The sequence below is a fragment of the Pimephales promelas genome, chromosome 5 (genome assembly GCF_988280905.1).
Source record: "Pimephales promelas chromosome 5, fPimPro1.hap1.1, whole genome shotgun sequence".
In the NCBI taxonomy this organism is placed as follows: domain Eukaryota; kingdom Metazoa; phylum Chordata; class Actinopteri; order Cypriniformes; family Leuciscidae; genus Pimephales; species Pimephales promelas.
The window spans coordinates 34,470,782-34,491,213 of NC_142773.1; the positions used below are offsets into that span (position 1 = coordinate 34,470,782).

The window sequence follows — 20,432 nt, forward strand, 5'->3', positions numbered from 1 at the left end:
CTGGCTCTTGCTGTCCCCGAAAAGTCATTAAAGACATCGTTAAAATAGTCCAAGTGACTACAGGGGCTCAATCTTAAGTTTATTAAGCGACGAGAACACTTTTGTGCGCAAAAAAACAACAAAAATAACGACTTTATTTCAACTATTCACTTCCTTCTCCATGAGCCTGTAAGTCAGTTAACGTAGTGTGATAGCGTAAAGCTACGTCACACGTAGGCTCACTATTGGCCGACGCTGGTCATGTGTGACGTACAATAACAGTAACCTGACTCGCGCAGAGGGAGAAATAAACGAATAGTTGAAATAAAGTCGTTATTTTTGTTGTTTTTTTGCGCACAAAAGTGTTCTCGTCGTTTGATAAACTTAAGATTGAGCCCCTGTAGTCACTTGGACTATTTTAACGATGTCTTTAATGACTTTTCGAGGACAGCAAGAGCCAGTCCCTCAAGAAGCCTATGGACTGTATGCAGGAGCGATCTTAATATCTTAAATATCTTAATTTGTGTTCCGAAGATGAACGAAGGTCTTACGGGGTTGGAACAACATGAGGGTGAGTAAATACTGACAGAATTTTCATTTTTGGGTGAACTAACCCTTTAAAGTAAAAAAAATTTAGATTAAAGTCGAAACATTTAGAGAGTACGAGAATACAGTCTTCCGTTAAAGCTGCGTGTGTGTTTGCCATTGTCTCACATTGCCGCACAAACAGGCATTCATAATGGTGCATAGCGAGTGTTTCATACTGTGTGTCTGTTTTGTTTCAACAAAAGGACATTCAGCAGGTGCCAATCTACCAGCATTTGGCTCCCATATAGGAGGTTAAGGACGTTATAAAATATACTGGGCTGGGAAAGCGTTTTACAATCATATCAGAGAATCTCTCCTCAACCACTAGTCTAGTGGTTATTAAATCTGAGGAATTCACAGGATCCGATCGAATGTTTGGATACGGAATGATGCACTTAAAATGTATCCAGGACGTATTTACGGTGAAGAGGGAGACAGAACGGTTACTGTTGGGTTCTCGACCCAGATAGTGTTGCCTAGACGAGCACGAAAACACCTCAAAAACATGGCCACATAAAGTAGACCAGATTGTGATACCTTCTCCGACGGAGTCTGTGTGCCCGTCTATAGGCAACACCATGGTAATTCTGGTTGGTAGATTAGCACCTGTGTAGAGTTTTGTTGAAAACCCAGATACGCGCGTGCTCTGAGCTAGTGGACGCACACTGTTATGAATGCACACACTTTAATTATCATAATGTTTCGGCTTTAATCTCGAAATGTTTCGGCTTTATTCTCGAAACGTTTCGGCTTTAATCTCGAAACGTTTCGGCTTTAATCTCGAAACGTTTCGGCTTTAATCTCGAAACGCTTCGGCTTTAATCTCGAAACGCTTCGGCTTTAATCTCGAAACGCTTCGGCTTTAATCATCTCGAAACATTTCGGCTTTAATCATCTCGAAACATTTCGACTTTAATTTATAAAATTAATTTTAAAAAATCTGTAAAAAGAAATTAGCATTTCGAGATTAAAGTCGAAACGTTTCGAGATTAAAGTCGAAACGTTTCGACTTTAATCTCGAAATGCTAATTTTTTTTACAGATTTTTTTTTTATTAATTTTTTTTACGTTGCGGTTCAAGGCTTCTGTACTTTTTTGCTATCAGAGTGATAACTTTTTCTCTCAAACATTTTTTTTCTCTCTCAGATCATTTATTTTCTCGCATGTAATAAAGACATAATCCTAACTCCATATCAGAAATTGTTGCTTGGTAGCTCGATTTATTTATTTTCAGACGTTCATCGAGGCCAGCTCTGTATTGGCCCAAGTTGAGGAAACAGTCGTCGTTGAAATGTTTGGACCATGCAAAACTTTGGAAAGTTGTGTCTAAAAAATAAATTTTTTTACAAAATACATACTAAAAAATACTTTTGTGTTCATTTGAACATCCGAACACTGATCAACTGCCATGCTTCACTCGTTTGCAAGCAATGATATCTCTCGAGGAAAAACTCAAATCGCGTTCGTACTTCCTAGCTCATTTTCTCATGGGCGAGCCAAATTCTCTGGCCGGGCAAAGCAGAGAAAGGGGAGGTTACCTTTCCTCTGAATGACGTCATACAGAGGAGATTCAAAATCAGCTCATCTGAGCTTTCATTTTCTCAAAGGCAGAGAAAGATAGCCAAAGCTCGATTTACACCAAAATTTATAGCCACTGGGGGACCACTTTCAGGCTAGGGGAACTCATGTTAATGTTAAAAAAAAACTCAGAAAGGGAAACTTTCATGTCAGTGGACCTTTAAATAAACGTTACAAATAAATAATCAATATTCATAACCATGTCATGATTCATAAGAGTATGACAATATAAAGGACTCATTCAACATGATGAGAGGTAAAAGCTCATTCCACACCGATATAAGAAAATGAGACACATTCATCTCTGTCTATCAGGTACACAGACAGCTCTGGTGAAAATGTACCCAAGTCTCGTCTTGGACGAAATGAAAAAGAGAGCCGACCACCAAGACAGCAAAATCCCACTGGAAAACTTGTCAATCCATCAGAGAGAAAAGGATAATTTCCCCACTGGACCTATAGAGAGTGTTATTACATAGATGGTTTAATATCCCTGCTATAGAAGAGATGATCCATTGATGTGAGAATCTGATGATCACATTTAAATGGCACGGATGAAATGCGATATGAAGCTGCTGTTTGCAATCATTTCACTGATTAACCCCAACCATCTTCTAAAATGAAACTGCAGTATAACTTAAGGTTGCTAGAGTATGCTGAGATTTTCCCTTTTCCCTAGTATGGCTCTGATAAACATCGTTATCAATGTTACCATCTAAATACAGCCTAAATACTCACAGAAGTTCTTTTGAAAGCAGAGCTCCCAGTGAGCTCGAGAACACCCGCTTGTTTGGCTTATCTTTTTCTTTGAAGGGCACACAAAAAGGACAACAGAGACAGGCATGTAATTTGAGGTAAGTGAGTGCATCAAAGAGCAGAGTTTAATCCCTGATTTATTCTAAATTGGAACATGGAGGGTTGTCAAACAGCTCTTTTAAGAATGTATTTATCTTTTCTTCTGGATTAAGTGTATATCTGCTTGGTTGTTGAATCAACAGCCTAATAAAGACAATCACAGCTTGGCTTTTTGCATAATTTCTCAATAACAAAATGTTGAATTTGCTAAGTTGGCACATTTTACTTTTCCTGCCCAATATTGTCTTTGATGCATGTTTCACTAGTAAATGACCCTTGATTGGTCAAATACTATTGGCTTACAGCTTTGAACAAAACAGACAGATTAGTAGCCTACACTATTGGAGCCCATTCTCACCCCCAAGGCGTCACTTAACTGACGCCTTGGGAAGCATTTGGACATGCTTCAATATCTGACGCTTTAGGCGCCCTTTAGCGTCAGTAAGATGACGCCCTAGGATCGCGTGTGCCCTACCCCCACCCCACACCTAAACCTAACCGCGTCCTCTAACTGACGCTTTCCTTTAGCGTCAGTTAGATGACGCCGTAGGATCGCGTCATGTAAGTGACGCTAAAGGGCGCCTAAAACGTCAAATATTGAAGCATGGTCAAAGGTGACGCCTTGGGGTGAGAATGCGTTGACTATTGTCATGGTTAGGGTTTTGTTCCTTGTTCCTGTTTCATGTTTTGTCATGTGATCCTGGCATGTATTTTGTCATTTTGTAATGTTCATATGCGTCTTGTAATTAGTCTGTGTATTTAAGCCCTCATTTTTGCTCTTTGTCTTTGTCTAGTATTGAATGTTTCTTGTCCAGGTTTCTGGTCATTGTTCTTATTTGTTTCATGCCTTGCCGTTCTTTTTTACGTTTTGAAGTAAAGTTGCGTTTGGGTTCTCAATCAGATTGCATCCAGTGGATTTATTCATGACAACTATAGTATTCAACATATGGGTTGCATTTAGCTTTTCCTTCAACCCATCTCTCAATTGTTTTACTCTTAAATAGGGCAGTATCCAATTGGAGACTTTTGAGATCCATGTAAGTAGATCTCATGTAGCAAGTTGTTCTTTGTGATGTATTATAATCTAATTCTGTAGGAATGTAAGATCCAAGCCAGGGCTTTGTGTAGATCTTAACAAAATGCGTATGTGTTGTAATTAACATGCTATGTGTTACTCCCCTTTTTGAGCATATATGTACAACGCATTCTCACCCCAAGGCGTCACCTTTGACCATGCTTCAATATTTGACGTTTTCGGCGCCCTTTAGCGTCACTTACATGACGCGATCCTACGGCGTCATCTAACTGACGCTTTCCTTTAGGAGGACGCGGTTAGGTTTAGGTATGGGGTGGGGGTAGGGCACACGCGATCCGGGCGTCATCTTACTGACGCTAAAGGGCGCCTAAAGCGTCAGATATTGAAGCATGTCCAAATGCTTCCCAAGGCATCAGTTAAGTGACGCCTTGGGGGTGAGAATGGGCTGATATGTACTGTACCTACAGTTTGTTTAAAAAATTGTTTAAAAAAATTGGCTTGATGAATTTCTATTCTGTGAGCGATATGGCAAAAACTCAGCTTTTCAGCAAGTGCACCTTCAAATTAGCCCTCCCCTGTGGCGTCTTCATTCATTATTTATGCTGGTGACATCTACTTAATTCTACCCATTATAATGCTTGTATTGTCTCAAGTCCTGTGGTTATTTTATAGTAATGCCAATTCAAGGTCAATTGTCCATGGCATTTAAATGATGAGACTGAGTGAGAAACGTTCACTTCGACAAATGTCTTGTTTCAATTCTCTGGTTACTTTCTATTTTGGTATCACAGATATAACAATAAAAAGGGATTTTTGAACTATGAGAATGTAGCTGTTTTTATTGTTTCTTCAGAAATATTTATCCTGCACTGACTATTTTTCATTCTGCTATGTTTTGAAGCATGTGTTTTCAATCTCTTGATTGAACAATAATGTCAGTTTGAGAAATTTCAGAAATAACAAAAAATATCAGATCACTCCTGTGGACATATGGGGGAGAAAAAGCAAAAAAGCAAGAAAAAGGGATATTAAGAACTGGCTCTGAAACGTTCTTGTAGCAAGCCGAATGTAGCTAAATGGATGCTCTTCTCACAGATTTTTGCCTTTGTGAGAAAATGGCTGTAAGGAAGCTTCTGAAAAAGCCTGACCTTATGTTACGGCTTGAGTTTGCTAGTAGAAGCCATGTGAAAAGTGGAAGAAGAATTTAAGATCTAATGAAACTAAAGTTGAGCATAAAGCTGCTGCCATAAAAAAAAGTCCCTAATGAAAGGATCTAGAGGAATCTGAGTGCTAAAATGTTCTGCTCGTCAAAATAAAAGATGCCATCCATCATAGCAGGCAATATGGCTCAGGTGCCTAAGAGATGGGCATGATGCCTGCTCTTCACCAGCCAGAGTCAGACAGCTCACAACCACTTTATTCTGATTCTGCTCCAGAAATAAGATGTTATACTGCATGAAAAAAGAAGACATATCCCTTTTCTTAATAAACATTTAAAAATCCAAAATTGTTGCACCTGCCAATGAAAGCAGCCATATGAAAGCGGCATTTAAAGGATTTGTTCACTTTTAAAAAATCTTTTGCTGATAATTTACTCACCCTCATGTCATCCAAGACATCCATGTCATTCTTTCTTCAGTTGAAAAGAAATTAAGGTTTTTTATGAAAACATTCCAGGATTTTTCTCCATATAATGGACTTTACTGGGCACTAAATGGTTCAAGGTCCAGACAGTTTCAGTGAAAACTGTTCAAAGGGCTTTAAACGATTCCAGACGATGAATAAGGGTCTTATCAAGCCAAACGATCACTCATTTTTTATTTTTTTTAAAAACAACAACAACAAAGTTTAAGTTTTATAAGCTCAAATGCTTGTCTTGCTCTGTTCTGTTGTGCATGTTCATGACTGATTAAAATTACTGTTTGTGAGAGACTATCATTTGCCCAGTTTGACTAAAACCTGGTTTTAGTCTTTAACTTTTTTTAGTTTGTATTTACTGTACTTTCTTAACTTTCAGGGTTTTGGACGCGGTTTTTAACCCCTCAAAAGGAAGAAAACAATCACAGCACATCCCTCAAGTACTAAGGACACACAAGGAATCCTAATCTACAGTATACTACTACATAATATAACGGACAGCACTATACGAAAATAAAGACAGTTGCTAGGGGAAGGGACCAGTGGCCCAGTAGTGTTTCAGCATTGTTTGATACGATGATGTGTTTTCATGAAGTTTTCAGGTCTTACTCATCATGAAGCAACCAGAACAATACAGCTCCCAAATGTCTCAACTGCACTCCGTGTTGCTTACATTGTGTGGGAGGTTGTAACTGATAAAAGCCATGGCAGGTGTGTTCCTCTTTGAAGCCAAACAAGGATTCAAAACTTTCCAGTCCCTCGTGACACCCCAAACAGGTGTCAGGCCAAAAAACAGGGAATTGTGGCAAGCGATGCATGCAGAAGTCAACAAAACAACGACACAAATCAACCAAACAGCTTCAAACTTTCCGCTTAGTATAAGGGAATCCAGTTGGAATAAATCAAAAGAGACTCTGCGATCAGAAAATATAGAAAGTTGGCAGCAAAACACGGACACTGGCAGAATCCATAGAGCCCATTATTGATCCAATCGAAGCAAACCACACTAATTCAGGGTTTGAGCTCATGTGGGCTGGCTGCTAGCTAGAAGTTATGCTGATTCAATGATCAAAGATTTAATAGAAATGTCAAGTACAGCCCAACGCTGACTGCAAGCAAAGGACGCACCTTCTGACGCTCACCGCTTCAGTCAAATGTTAATAGCTATTCAGGACCTGGCTGCTGCAAAATCCTCTTCATCAGAATGGAAATTGCCTTGCAACTTTTTAATGGGTTTATAGGGCTTTGTTGCATATAAATGGCTTAGGTAATCAATAACAATGAGTGCTTGTTGAGTCACACGCGAGATCACAAACACACTGGATATCTATCAGCAAAGACATGATTTTAAAGTCGTTTGGATTTCAATGATACTAAATCATTTACAATCATTCTCCAGCCTGTTCTTTTAAATGTATCCATTTAAACAAGCCGCACCACAGTAGTTTCAATCTCTCTCATTCTCTTTTATACACACACACAAACACATTTACATGTACCAAATCACAGCACCATATTGACGAAATATAAATAGGAATTTATTGATGTCACGGAAACACTATAAAAGTATGCCAGAAATATGTTGTTCCAAGCCTGTATGACTTTCTTTAAACACAAAAGAAGCTATTTTGAAGAATATATTTTGAAGAACCAAGATGTTTGGGTTAACATATGGACAAACACCAAGACATTTCTCAAAATATAGTATTTTATGTTCCAGAAGAAAGAATACAGTTTTGCATCTTAGGTGTTTAAAAAAATGTTTTTTGACTATCCCTTTAACCTTTGCAATTCAGCTCACTCTTTATCATGTGGTATAACTCTCCACACCCTGAAAATGGAAATTTACAAATCCAACCTTTCGTGTGATCTCATGTTGACCTTCTAATGATTTGTAGTTAAACATGGAAAAATCATATGATGCAGTACGAGTACAATTTCCTCTCTAGTTGAGGAAAATCAATACATTTTCAAATTAATCAAATTCAGACAGTTCATGTTATAGCAATGCATTTTTTCCCAAGGTTAATTGCAACCCAAACCTAAGCAGGATTTACTCTAGGATACATGAAGAGCATGAAGAGAAAATTTCAATGCAACAAATAGGAACTGAGGCTGTCATGCACCAAAAAGGACAAAACATAAAATCCATTATGATTCATTCACTGTATTCCAAGTTTTCTGATCCAATGTGACGGCTTTCAAATCTAGCACATTCAAATCTGCCTTGCTCATAATAGGAACAATAATTTGAGATCAATTTGAATGTGAGAGTTTTGCATACAGAGGCTTCAGAGAGACTTGGATTACTGCACTGGTGTGGAACATGTCGTTTTTGGAGCTGGCAACCCCAGTTCTCATTTACTATAGCATATGGAGGGGGAAATCTTTGTGTGGCTGTATGATTTGATCTAAAAATCTGCAAAGAGAACATGCCTAATTTTAACTGCTGTAGCCTACAAAATTGTATGGGTGTACAAACCAATGGTTTAAAATCTTGTTTCACAGTAGAAACGTTTTAACTTTACTTTGAGGTAATTTGCACTAAAACCAAACCAATCTGTAAGTAAAGATACGACTAGAAGCTGTTGATGTACATGCTCGTGAAGTGTCACTGCTGCTTCGTGATCTGAGGAAAGACAAGAGGTTCATCAGTCCTAAAGGTCAGTGGAAAACAACATTAAGACATTATTTTATTTAGTTATTTGTGTGAAAGGTCAGTAACGTCTATTACTTTTTGTTTTTTTAAAATATCTGTTTTTAGCAGCTTCACGTGGTTGCAGGTTTGAAATAGAATGCCACATTTTCATTAGCGCTTTTTTCTTTACTATTTATCAAATTAATGACAATTACCATTCTTTAGGCTGGCTATTCTAACGAATAGGCTATGTTTAGCAAAATCAACATCTGGTTATTTTTTTTATTTTTTTTCTATTGAACTTAGGTCGTCCCGTATTGGACAAAATGTTAACCCCGGCAGGCAGTCTGGCTATGTAGTCCAGGCATCTCTGGCAGTTTAACCTGTTTAAGCAGATTTTCAAATGTTTTTGCGGCTGCGGGCACTTTAGGACCCTGCGGAGAGCTTAAGTGCGCGGCTTGAATACGCTTCATTCCCTCAAACTTACATTTGGAGATGATCGCTTTCAGCAGGTCAGTTGTTTTCTCCCGGACAGGGTAACGTTAGGTAAGCGCTCTCAGCAACTAAATTTAACTGGAGTTTTGGCCGAATTGACTCGCATTTTACGGGCTGAGTATAATTACAATGACTTTTTATTGAAAAGGCGGGACTTCATATCTGTAAAGTATGTTCAGCTTTCCGATGAACAGACGTGTAGAAGAACGCATTTAATCAACTGCTGTGGAGTAAAATCTCTGGGACATGATCTGATCAGTAAAGACTCAGACTCGATCAGGATTCATTCTTTGGATGCTTTCTGTCTGGAAAACTGTCAAGGTGGGTTATTTTTGTCGCTCGCATGTTGCATGAACCAAAAGAGTCGATTCATCATATGTGTAGGCATTTTCTATCTTCATTTTCAATTGAGCCATGTATAAAAACTTACAGTTGTGTAACTTCCTCTACCATGTGAAACAGATTGTTCAGGTGTTTTTTTTTGTGTGTGTAAATAGTTATTTTATTTCTCTAATTATCCAATAATCGATAGCTGAACGGATTTATCAAAATGTAAAACTAAACTGCACAGTTCATCTATTCTTACCATTTGCTTTTATATTAAAGGAATATCGCATTTTCAAAATGTAATTCTTAACTTGAGCTCATTTTCCATTACCTTTCCACGCCTCATGCGCACGAGCGTTCCAGGTGCGACATTGTTAAGACATGGAAGATCAACAATGTTTTTTCTAGGTTTTTCTCGTTTGTTTCTTTGTTTTGTTAAAGACTATTTTTTAATAAGTCGCCTGTTGCACTTTTTCGTATATATACGTGTCAAAAAGGCATTTAAGGTTTGACGCACCAATATTTGAAGTTTGAAAAAAGCCATTTTTATGGATGTTTATAAAAAGCTATATGTAGCCTACAGGTGCTTTTTAAGGAACCCAGAAACTATACGTAAGAACCCTAATGACACATCAAGATTAAATCAATAAATACCCATTTAAAAGAAAATTTAAAGAACTATGCACACTCAGTAGACACTCAAGAACAGCTGAAATGAGAAGGATCATTACAGCCTTTCAAAGCACCATTGAAAACCTTTACTTTTTAATAATAAAAGGTTTATGGGTCATGAATGTCTAAACCTCATAGGATGTTTTAGTTAAATTCAAAAGATTCGAACAATGGATTTCAAAGTCAATGCACATTTTGTTCCCTTAATGATTATCCATTCATTGGCATTTCTTTCAATCTTAATTGGAGCTCAACACAGGTATGTTACTACTTTAATTAAGTAAACTGGAAGGAAACTGGTGGTATACATCAGTACGGGAATGCGAGTAGCACTCAAGACCCCATGTCATTTAGTGTGTGTATCAGAGCATGCAAACCTTTCGGGAAAGAGGTGGTTAATTATGTATGTTCCTCTGGTATGTGGTGACGATGTGAAGCAAGCGACAGGCTGATTGGCATTAATCGTGGAAAGATTGATTCCTACAGGTCTAGAACATGCCAAGCCCTTTTGATGTGTGAAGCTTTCCTCTAAAGCTTAGCAGTTTTTTTTTTCTTTTTTTTTTATCTAAATATGAAATGTACAAATAAAAGTCCTGTATTTTGCATGCATCTATGGTTCCATGAAAAACATTTAACCTTTCAAATGCACAAATTGTTCTTTGTAGAGGAAAATGTCTCTTTAGATATTAAAAAAAGGAGAAAAAAAGGTTACTATTCACTAAAATGTTATTTTCTGAACCCAAAATGGGTCTTGCTATGAAACTTTCTTGTGGAAGCTTTACATGTAAGAGTGTAGATAATTATTCACTTTCTTATTGGCATTACATTAACACTAGAGCAGCATCTGAAACAGTTCAGAAACTGACAGAAAACAAAGCTTCGCAACCTTAAAAAAGACCGCAAGGTGCTAAGTTGTTAGGGCTTGTTTCAGTTTCAGCACCGAACAGCTCCTGCCCCATTGCACACAAGGCTAACATGTAAGCATGCCGTAATATGTTTCTGAGAGCAAGAGAACAGCGCATAGGGGGTTAAGGGAAAAAGCAGGAATGATCAAGGCATGTCAGCAGCATTGACACTATGAGGACAACAAGGATAGTGGTAGGACCACTGAGTTAATAGAAATATCCGTGATTTTACAGGGTAACTGAGAGTTCAATGCGAGCCATGTGCTATGAGTGCCGACGGACTTAAAAATACTTTGGTATGCTTCAGTTGCCTGGGGAGTAAAATACAAGTGGACACAGGGGGATGTTTTCAGAGTTTCTGAAGAAAAAAAATGGAAAAATACCTACACCACTACACTTTTTTTCTTGGACATATGGGACATTGTTAAATCATTCATGGTCCCTCTTTCATAGCAACATCTCTTATTTTCCTGCTGTTGGAATCCAGACGTTAAAAAAAAATGCAGAAGAGATTATTTCAAATAGTATTAAAGGAACCCAAAATATATAATTAACATGAAAATATTATATAACAATAATAGGAAAAAGATTGTTTGTTCAACCTTAAGTCATTTCAACCACACATTTATTTTTTTTTCTTCTGTGATAAACAAAGGGAGATGTTTTGAGTTCTCAAAAATTATCTTAAAAAAATAAGATTCTGAAATTACAATTAATAGGGACTGAAGCTTTCATGACTTACCAAAAAAAAAAAAAAAAACAGAGACAAAACCATAAACCTATCATAAAAGTGGTTCATACAACTCATGACCTGTATGAATTTGCAGTAGGCTAGTTATTCACTGATAATATTTTCCTCAAAGGAGTTTCTAATTTCTCCTTTTTTCAGGAAAGAATGAGTTTGGAACTTTAGTGAGAGTGAATTTAGTCACCACAACAATATAACTAAAATTAGCAAAGACATATAGTCGCTGCTGAATACTGCTGATATAAAATTTGCATCATCGGCCAATAGCCATTATGGCACCGACATTGCTATTTATAACGATATCAAGGCAGAGAGATAGGATGCTTATTTGAATATATCTCAATACATAGTTCGTGAGGAAGCCAACAACAGATTTTGGAAAAACCCTCCGTTTATTTATGATGAGCTGGCACTTCCACGGTCTCCATTCATCTCTAGAAAATTCCAGGAAGCTCTCGTTCCTCTCTTATCAGCCTCCAATGTATTAGTTTTCTCTCTAATGCAAGCCTGATAAGCTCACACTTCTCAAATTCCTAGTGTTAAGTGCATGGAAAAAAGGTCTCTCTCATCTCTACTGTAACCCAATCACAGGACTGGGAGTCTGAAGCTTTATCTGGATTAGGAGTGTGATAAAACACTTGCGTGATATCGGACCGCACCTTATCTATCCCTCTATCCATGACTGCCTCCTTTAACTTATCGCCTGTTCTTGTGCTTTTGAGCCGCCACTATTTCAGTCCTATTACTGACATTTTTTTATGAAACTCATGATGCTGACGGCTATACAGTAATGTCTTATTAATCACATCCTGCCCCGTGCCGGGGGCTGAACATGGTAATTGGCTCCTTGTTAGACATCAGCATGATTGACAAAGCACATTTAGAGGCTGCTCTGTCTCATCTATCATGGCTCGTCCCCCAATTTGAGGGGGCACAGACTTAATCAAGTCAACCAATCATACCTCACCATCAAGGATTCCTTGTTTTGACGGATATGATGGAGGAGTGCAATCTGAGACCTGTTCTGTCGTACTGTATGGCCAATGCATGCATCATTGATTTTAAATTATTGACAGTTACTAATACACAGTAAAATGTTAAAAAGTTACCAGAAAAGAGAGTCGCGATTGCAGTGTTGTCATGGTCATGTTCTTGCTAATATGGACATGAGCCATCCACGAAAGCTGTCTCAGCGTGTTTTCGATGCAGACATGCACGACAAAGATTAACCGCGTTTCCACTGCCGGGCCAGTGCCGAGCCGTGCTAGTGCGTACCAGGGCCAGTCGCGTTTCCACTGTCACTTCCGGGGCTTGATCTGGGAAGTGGTGGAGGAAGTACTGAATCTCAGTACTTAAGTAAAAGTACAAATAACCAGATAAATATTTACTTTAGTAAAAGTAGAAGTAACACAATGACAACCATACTTAAGTAAAAAGTAAAACGTACCTGATTTTAAATGTACTTTAAGTATTAAAAGTAAAAGTACTTGCATAACAATTGATTCTCTTAATGACTATTTTCTAATGATTAATAAAACATTTAATTCTAACTCATTCAACCTAATACTCCTATAATGATGTTCAATAATGATGGAAAAAAATTGTTGTCACCATTTCTGAAACAAGCTTGCAATTAGGCAATATAAAGTAAACCATGCTTATCCTTACTATATGTTAATAACCATGTTTGGCAGTAAACGCAATTAATTCATGGTGTAATTCTGAACCTCTTTGCTTGCCATAATCCTAACCAAAAGTATATTACACACGGTGCGTTTCCTATGCACGTAAAAACAAATTTTCGCGTCTAAATTGCACGATAAACACACTGCGTGCGAGACGCATTTAGTTGATGTATCTATGGCAACCAAACGTGACTGATGAGACAAACATGCAACGAACGGACGGTCAGATTACGTTTTGTCAGGGGAAAAACTGATCAGAAAATGTAATGGAAATGTAACAGAAGTTGTAGAAATGTAGTGGAGTAGAAAGTATAATAATTGCTGCGAAATGTAACGAAGTAAAAGTATGCACTATTTAATCTACTTAAAGTCCCCGTGAACCGGAAGTTGCAAACGATTTTTCTCCAGTGCTGTGACGTATTTCCAAGTGAAACGGAATATTGAACAGAGGGCAGGGTTTTACTCTAGCGCTCCTCCTCTCCATCTCTCGCTCATAGCAAACTAACGGTTTGAGGGGACTGGTTAAGTGTTTCCCCACCCAAGTTGTGAAACCTACGTCATCAGAAAAAGAAACCGTTCCAGACCGGAAGTAACTTTTCAGATTTTGATTAAAGATTACTAAGGTAAAACATTTTTTTAATATATATTCACTTGCGCGGATTAATTGTTCACCACAAGACTAGTAATATGCGCTAACAAAGTAAATAGGTTCAATTTTGATTTCATGGGGACTTTAAGTAAAGTAAAGATACATGAAAAATGTACTTAACTGTACTGTACTGTACAATGTACTAAAATGTAAAGTAACAAAGTAGTTGTACTTCATTGCATTCCACCACTGGATCGGGGCTTACTCAGAGCCAATGGCTAGGATTCCTGGCCTGTCGAATACCTTGGGCCAGAGCGGGCCATCTCGGGCTAGAGGCGTGCTCAAGGTAAAAGGGGGAGTTTATTGGTGTTATGGAACGTTAAGATCTGAAGCAAGATGCACATTTCACTTTTTTATATCACGCGCAAAAAAATTGAATAAAAAAAAAATTAAATAAAAATTAAAAAAAATAAATAAATCGCTGCTTGAAATGGAGAATCACCTGTACTGGTCTGTCGAGGATACCACAGCTCTTCCATTTGGGTAGAAGAAAGGGTACGACGTCAATTTGACGGCATGTGAAGAAACGAGGATGTTACAAAATACGTCGATGCTAAATTTTTCTAAGCTAAACATTCAGTGAGCAACGCTTCATGTTCAGGAAAAAATTTAAAACTTGTGGGCGCAGTATTGTACAAGGCGATTAAAATTCACAATGGACAAAGCGGAGTTCAGAGAAGGATTTTTCCATGGTTCGACTTGATGGACGGTGTACTGGGTCTCCGTCCCTCTGTTAGTGGCGAATCGCGAGACAATCGGGACACTATTGCAGCCACGGCCGGTGAGTTAATATACATGTTATCTTTCTAACTTAAAAAATAAATTAATTCATAATACCCACAGAAATGAGTTGGGTTGTAAGACGTTTGATCCAGAAAGGCGTGTTAGGGGCGGGGTTTAGGGCAGCGCTGTGGGGCTACCGGCCCGGCAAGAAAACGCAAGCCCAGTGCTTGAGGCCCGAGGCCACTGGCTCGGCTCGGCTCGCTAGTAGGTCTGGGTCAGCCCTAGCCTGGCAGTGGAAATGCGGCTATTGTGGCCATCCAAGGATGAGAGATATCAACCGCACCCAGAAACAGACTGGTGGATAAGCATCTTTAAAAAGACACTCTCTGTCTTTGCTTGGTCTTTTGTAGGATAAAGCTATTTTATAGGAAACTGCTCTTTCAGGTGAAATTTCTCTGCACTTTTCCGTGCCCTCTCCACGAGAAAGACCGCTACAATGCGCTGTCACACCAGCAATTCACTTTCTTTCCAGAGGATAAATAGATTGAGCTCGGGTAAAGGTGACACTCACTCGGCTCCAAAGAACAAAACTGGATGAGTGATGCACATCGTCTCCCTCTTATAACCTTATGGTCAGTGGGAGTGCCAAGCAAATTCCGCTCACCAATTCTCATCGACCTTTTCTCTTTAGGTTTCAGAGCAGTTTGGGTCACCCAAGCGCGACCCCTTAGTTCCGAAGCTGAAGTGACTGACACATATGGATCTTATTGTCATAGTTGTGGTGTGGACTTTGGTACTCCCATAGAAATAGGACAATTGAAGAGTTCAGATGCAAAAGCCTCTAAATGCCATTTGAAATTTTCTTCTTTAATGATGATTTTTATCAAACTTGTATATTTATGTTCAGTAATTTCACTTAAATAACAATTAATAGGTAATTATCATTGCCATTTAAGTGAAATTACTGAACTTAAATATACAAGTTTGATAAAAATCATCATTAAAGAAGAAAATTTCAAATGGCATTTAGAGGCTTTTGCATCTGAACTCTTCAATTATTACAACTTTATAGTTATAGTTATCGTCCTTCATGTGAACATGCCTTTACTTGCATGCTATATCTCAAGTCTTCTAAAACCATGTGTTAGCTTTGCATTAGGAAAAGACAGACATTTATTAAAAGCCATTATTAATTGATAATCTGTTGCTCTAGAGCACCTTTAAAATCTCATTAATATTCATGTATATTCAAGTTAATGTTGCGTTACAATGTGTGTCACACCAGGTTTGACGTCAGTGAGTCATTGTTTATTATGTCAAAGGTCATTGTTTATTATGTATTGTATCTGAACCCAATGTACCAAATTTTAAAATGTGCATATTTAAAATATATCTCACCAATGGAAATTAAGAGCTGTGACAGATGGGAGATTTTATGAACACCAACTTAAATCAGTCTGTTCATCACACAAAGTAATCCAATTACTTTAGAAGACCTAAATGCAGTGCTTGAATCATACAGCCAACTTTGATGAAACTTTTATGATACTTATTTTGCCATATTTTGAGATTGACAGCTCCTGGTCATGAAGGTGAGTAAATGATGACAGAAATTTCATTTTTGGGTGAACTAGGCCGACAGCTATTCCAACCCGACTGGACTCTTAAAAATGACTTTCATTTGCTGTGACCTACTGTGGCCTAGTTGATTCAATCATATCAAATAAATCCAATTAAAGATTCCTTACTTACTGTATATAAAACCAGTTACTTTTATGTCATCACATGAAGCACATTTTAGGCCACTTGACAAAATATGATTTGCAGTGTAGCACTAGTAGCAAGGGCCTCTGTCTCTGACATTAAAAAGCCTATGAAATGCATTAAGGTCTATAAAATATAAAGTACGCATACAATTTCTATATCTAGAAAAAAATAATGACCTCATTCCCCCACTGCTTGCCTCACACTAGAACAGAATTTTTGAAATCTCAAATTGCTGAGAGACTATTGAGAGTTGCACGTTGGAGAGATGTGCAGACTTAGACGGTCTATTTGTGCCTGCAGGGATGTTTGGCTATTTGTCTTCCGTAATAAGCAGGTCTTTTTAGGCTATTTCTATATGAAGTCCATCTCAGCAATAGAAAGCACTTGACCTGCACCTCCTCACCTTTTCCACTGGGCTCCTCGTTATTTCCACAACACCAATCCTGACAGATCCTCCACTGATACACTCTTGTTTTTCTCTTCCTTGTTCTTATCCCCCACAGACTGCGGCGAGCACACTGGATATGGCGACTGACAGGCAGATGATCTGAAATGGCCTCCGCTAATGGCTTCAAGACGGAATTAATATCATTCTTTCACTCCGGTGACCTGCGCTTACCGCAACTTTGTCAAAACACATTCAAGTGCCCCTGCAACACAAGCAGACAAAAAGAAACAAATAAATGAAATTAGAGCAGCCTGAGGAAGCAGAGTCAAAGCTGGTACCGATGCCGGCCTCTTCTCCCCATTAAAGTTCAGTGTTACCACAGAGGCCGTCTGCCTCGTCACCCTCTGCCTGCTTATAATTTATCAGACTCCATTTAATGAGGCATCAAAAGAAAGGCGCAACCATGTACTTGCTGCTAGTGTTTGTACTACAGGCCCTGTGGGTGAGTTGGTGTCATGCCACGCAGCATTACCCGGCCTCATGGGGGCACTATGATGTTTGCAAGTCCCAGGTATACGCGGAGGACCGTCTGGCCTGGCATTACATGGCCTGCCAGCCTGAAGCCACTGATATGACCAAATACCTGAGAGTGTCTCTGGACCCACCCAACATTACCTGTGGAGACCCACCTGAGATGTACTGTGCCCTGGTGAGTTTGAAACAGTTTTATGAACTTCTTGAAAAGAAGCTGAAAATTCAGTTTTGCCATCACAGGAATAATATTTTAAAATATATTAAACAGTGTTGTAGTACTCGAGACTCGGACTCGGTCTCGAGACCATATTTTAATGGTCTTGGTCTTGTCATGGACTCGTGTCCATTTGGACTCGGAATTGACTCGTACTCGAATTTTTTTTTTTAGGACTCGGACTTATTCCCGAGTCCACTCGAGTTCAATTAAAAATATTTTTTATGATTATTAATGTATGTTAATAAAATATTTCTTTAAATTGATTGACACGCCCAGTGATTGCTGATTTTCTAGTGCGCAACTGCGCATGACAAATTTTAATAAAATTATTTTTAACACCACCTACTATGTGGCCTTTTTACCCTAAACTGATCATATTTTTTAAACTCCAAGTAAACTTAGTAAAAAAAAAAGGATTTCTCTAAGTAAATAAAAGTAAATTAGGTAATCAACCCTCACTGGTCTCGGTCTCGACTCGGACTCGACTCTCTATGGACTCGGTGTCTACTCGGACTCGAGTTAGGTGGTCTCGACTACAACACTGACATTAAACATACAAGATTTTAAAATATATTAAAATATTAAAATCTAAAACAGTTATTTTTTAGCAGCAAATTAAATTAAATTATACATATACATATAAAAGTTCATCCATGTATGGTGTACACTGAAAGAAGGCAAGGTCATAATATGTTCTTTAAATATTAATGTATTTCATGAATTCACAACATATGTGAAAATCTAACAGATGGTCAACAGAAATGCAGCAAGATGCTCATATGCTAGCATGGCGAATACAGTTATAAAATGTTCATAAACATAAATGTTCATACAAAAAATATTTTCCATTCCATTATAATCCATTATATCTTTTTCGTTGAGAAACCTTTCAATGACATTTACAACAAACTATGGATCAGCAAATCAACCCAGAGAAAGTGCGAGAAACTGAGTGACAGATCACCTGATATAAGTGAAATCTCAATTATTTAACATGTTTGAAGGTAATGTATTTTATTCATGAGGGGCTTTATACAGAAGTGCATCCAAGAAATAGTGTCAAGCAGTGATAAACTGTCAGAAAGCAGAATGCAGTAAATGGACCTTTGGTAGCTGTGTACTGGAGAGACAGGGGCTAGTTGTTACATGGGCTGAACCATAGGGATTGGAGTTAAAACTAAAATTACAAAAAAATGTGTGTTCTCTAGCAGGTATTTTGTATGTTGATTTAAAGCACATTGTAATTCTAGAATTCTATTTCTAGAATATTTTTGTGAACTCCAACATTATATTTTTAATGTTGACCATAAACAAAGGTATAATTTAACAAGAAGGATATTTTTCAAGGATATTATAAAATTATATATTATTTATAATTGTAATTATATCACATGTTGGCCAAAACAGTTATTTATTTCATAATTATGGAAGCTTGTCAATGTCCACTGCATGGTACGGTACCACTCGGTTCGGCTCAGCTCACTTATGGCGCATTTCAACTGCACGGTACGTTACGGCTCGGCTTGGCACACTTATGGCGCATTTCCACTGAATGGTGCGGTACGGCTCGGTTCGGCTCAGCTCACTTATGGCGCATTTCAACTGCATGGTACGGTACGGCTCGGTTTGGCTCGGCACGCTTATGGCGCATTTCCATTGAATGGTACGGTAAGGCCGTGTGTCCACCAAAGCGTTTTTCCACTCGCCTGGCGTTTGTTTTCAATGGCAGCGCTGCGTTTTTTAAACACCATGAGCATACCGAGGCGCTGAGCGGTTTTTTCACGCTGAAGCGCCCGAGCGCCCAGCGTTTTTACTGGTCGCTGGGAGTTGAAAAATGTTAAACTTTGGATAAAACGCAGCGCTCATCACTATCACTTTTTACCCAGCCGTCCAATCACAGTGGAGGAGGGGCGGGACTAATACCACACCGACCAACTGTCACAACATTCAAACTGCTCTGGATATTCTGTATCATAGCAACGAAACGTCTCAACGGAAAAAATGCTGCGCTGCCAAAACTTCAGCAGAGCATCTAGTTTCAGCTGGCTAAAAACGCTTTGGTGGACACACGGCCTAAGGCTCGCTTCGGCTCGGCACACTTATGGCGCATTTGCACTGAATGGTACGGTACGGCTCGGGTCAGCTCAGTTCACTTATTCCGCATTTCAACTGCACGGTACGATACGGCTCGCTTCGGCTCGGCAAACTTATGGCGCATTTTTTTACTGAATGGTATGGTATGGCTCGGGTCGGCTCAGCTCACTTATGGCGCATTTCAACTGAATGGTACGGTACGGCTCGCTTCGGCTCAGCTCACTTATGGCGCATTTCAACTGCATGGTACGGTACGGCTCGGTTCGGCTCGGCTTGGCGCACTTATGGCGCATTTCCACTGAATGGTATGGTACGGCTTGGTTCGGCTCAGCTCACTTATGGCGCATTTCAACTGCATGGTACGGTACGGCTTGCTTCGGCTCAGCACACTTACGGCGCATTTCACGTTCACATTATAGGTAAATACAATAGCTTGTTATTTAAACATGTTTTTATTTTCATGACAGTAATCTGAAAACAAACTGACAGTCAGTCTAATGAACGTCAGCATTACAGTGGGGCCATGCCTCAGGCCACTGTAACCTATGGTCAGCATCATTTGAGATAACAATCCAGTCATTGAGGCCATGTTGATAAAACATGGACCAGTAAAACAATGAGAGCTGATTTTTCTACTTCATCGTGCCTTGGGGGGAGTGAGGTCGGGGAAACAGGGGTGTCATGTAACAGCAACGAGGAGTTATGTGTTAAGTGCAGTACTCAAGGGCACAATAGCAATGCTCGGTGGTTGGTGGTACAAAACGCAGAGTATCTTGTTACTCAGCAATATTTTCTCTTGATGCCTCATTAGGCTTTTTATAGTGGAAGGCGAGTGCAATATTTCTGATATAATTACACAGTTAAACTAATTTACTAACTGCACACCATGGCTTCAATCCATTAAAAGATTCAATCAG

At 38.8% G+C, this 20,432-nt stretch overlaps 1 protein-coding gene and 1 long non-coding RNA gene across 2 annotated transcripts in view; one reads left to right on the forward strand and one right to left on the reverse strand.

Moving 5' to 3' along the window:
- The window catches only part of LOC148981478 (uncharacterized), a 29,484-nt gene extending 12,670 nt beyond the window's left edge, over nt 1–16,814 (reverse strand). Inside the window, exon 1 of the long non-coding RNA XR_016168571.1 lies at nt 16,686–16,814. This is a non-coding gene — a long non-coding RNA (uncharacterized LOC148981478). The remainder of the gene's footprint in view (nt 1–16,685) is intronic.
- A 152-nt stretch (nt 16,815–16,966) lies between these two features.
- Nucleotides 16,967–20,432, forward strand: part of ntng1b (netrin g1b) — a 48,920-nt gene continuing 45,454 nt past the window's right edge. The window contains exon 1 of the mRNA XM_089131366.1: nt 16,967–17,379. Within this exon, the coding sequence (XP_088987492.1) occupies nt 17,107–17,379 (273 nt within the window). The 5' untranslated portion in view covers nt 16,967–17,106. The remainder of the gene's footprint in view (nt 17,380–20,432) is intronic.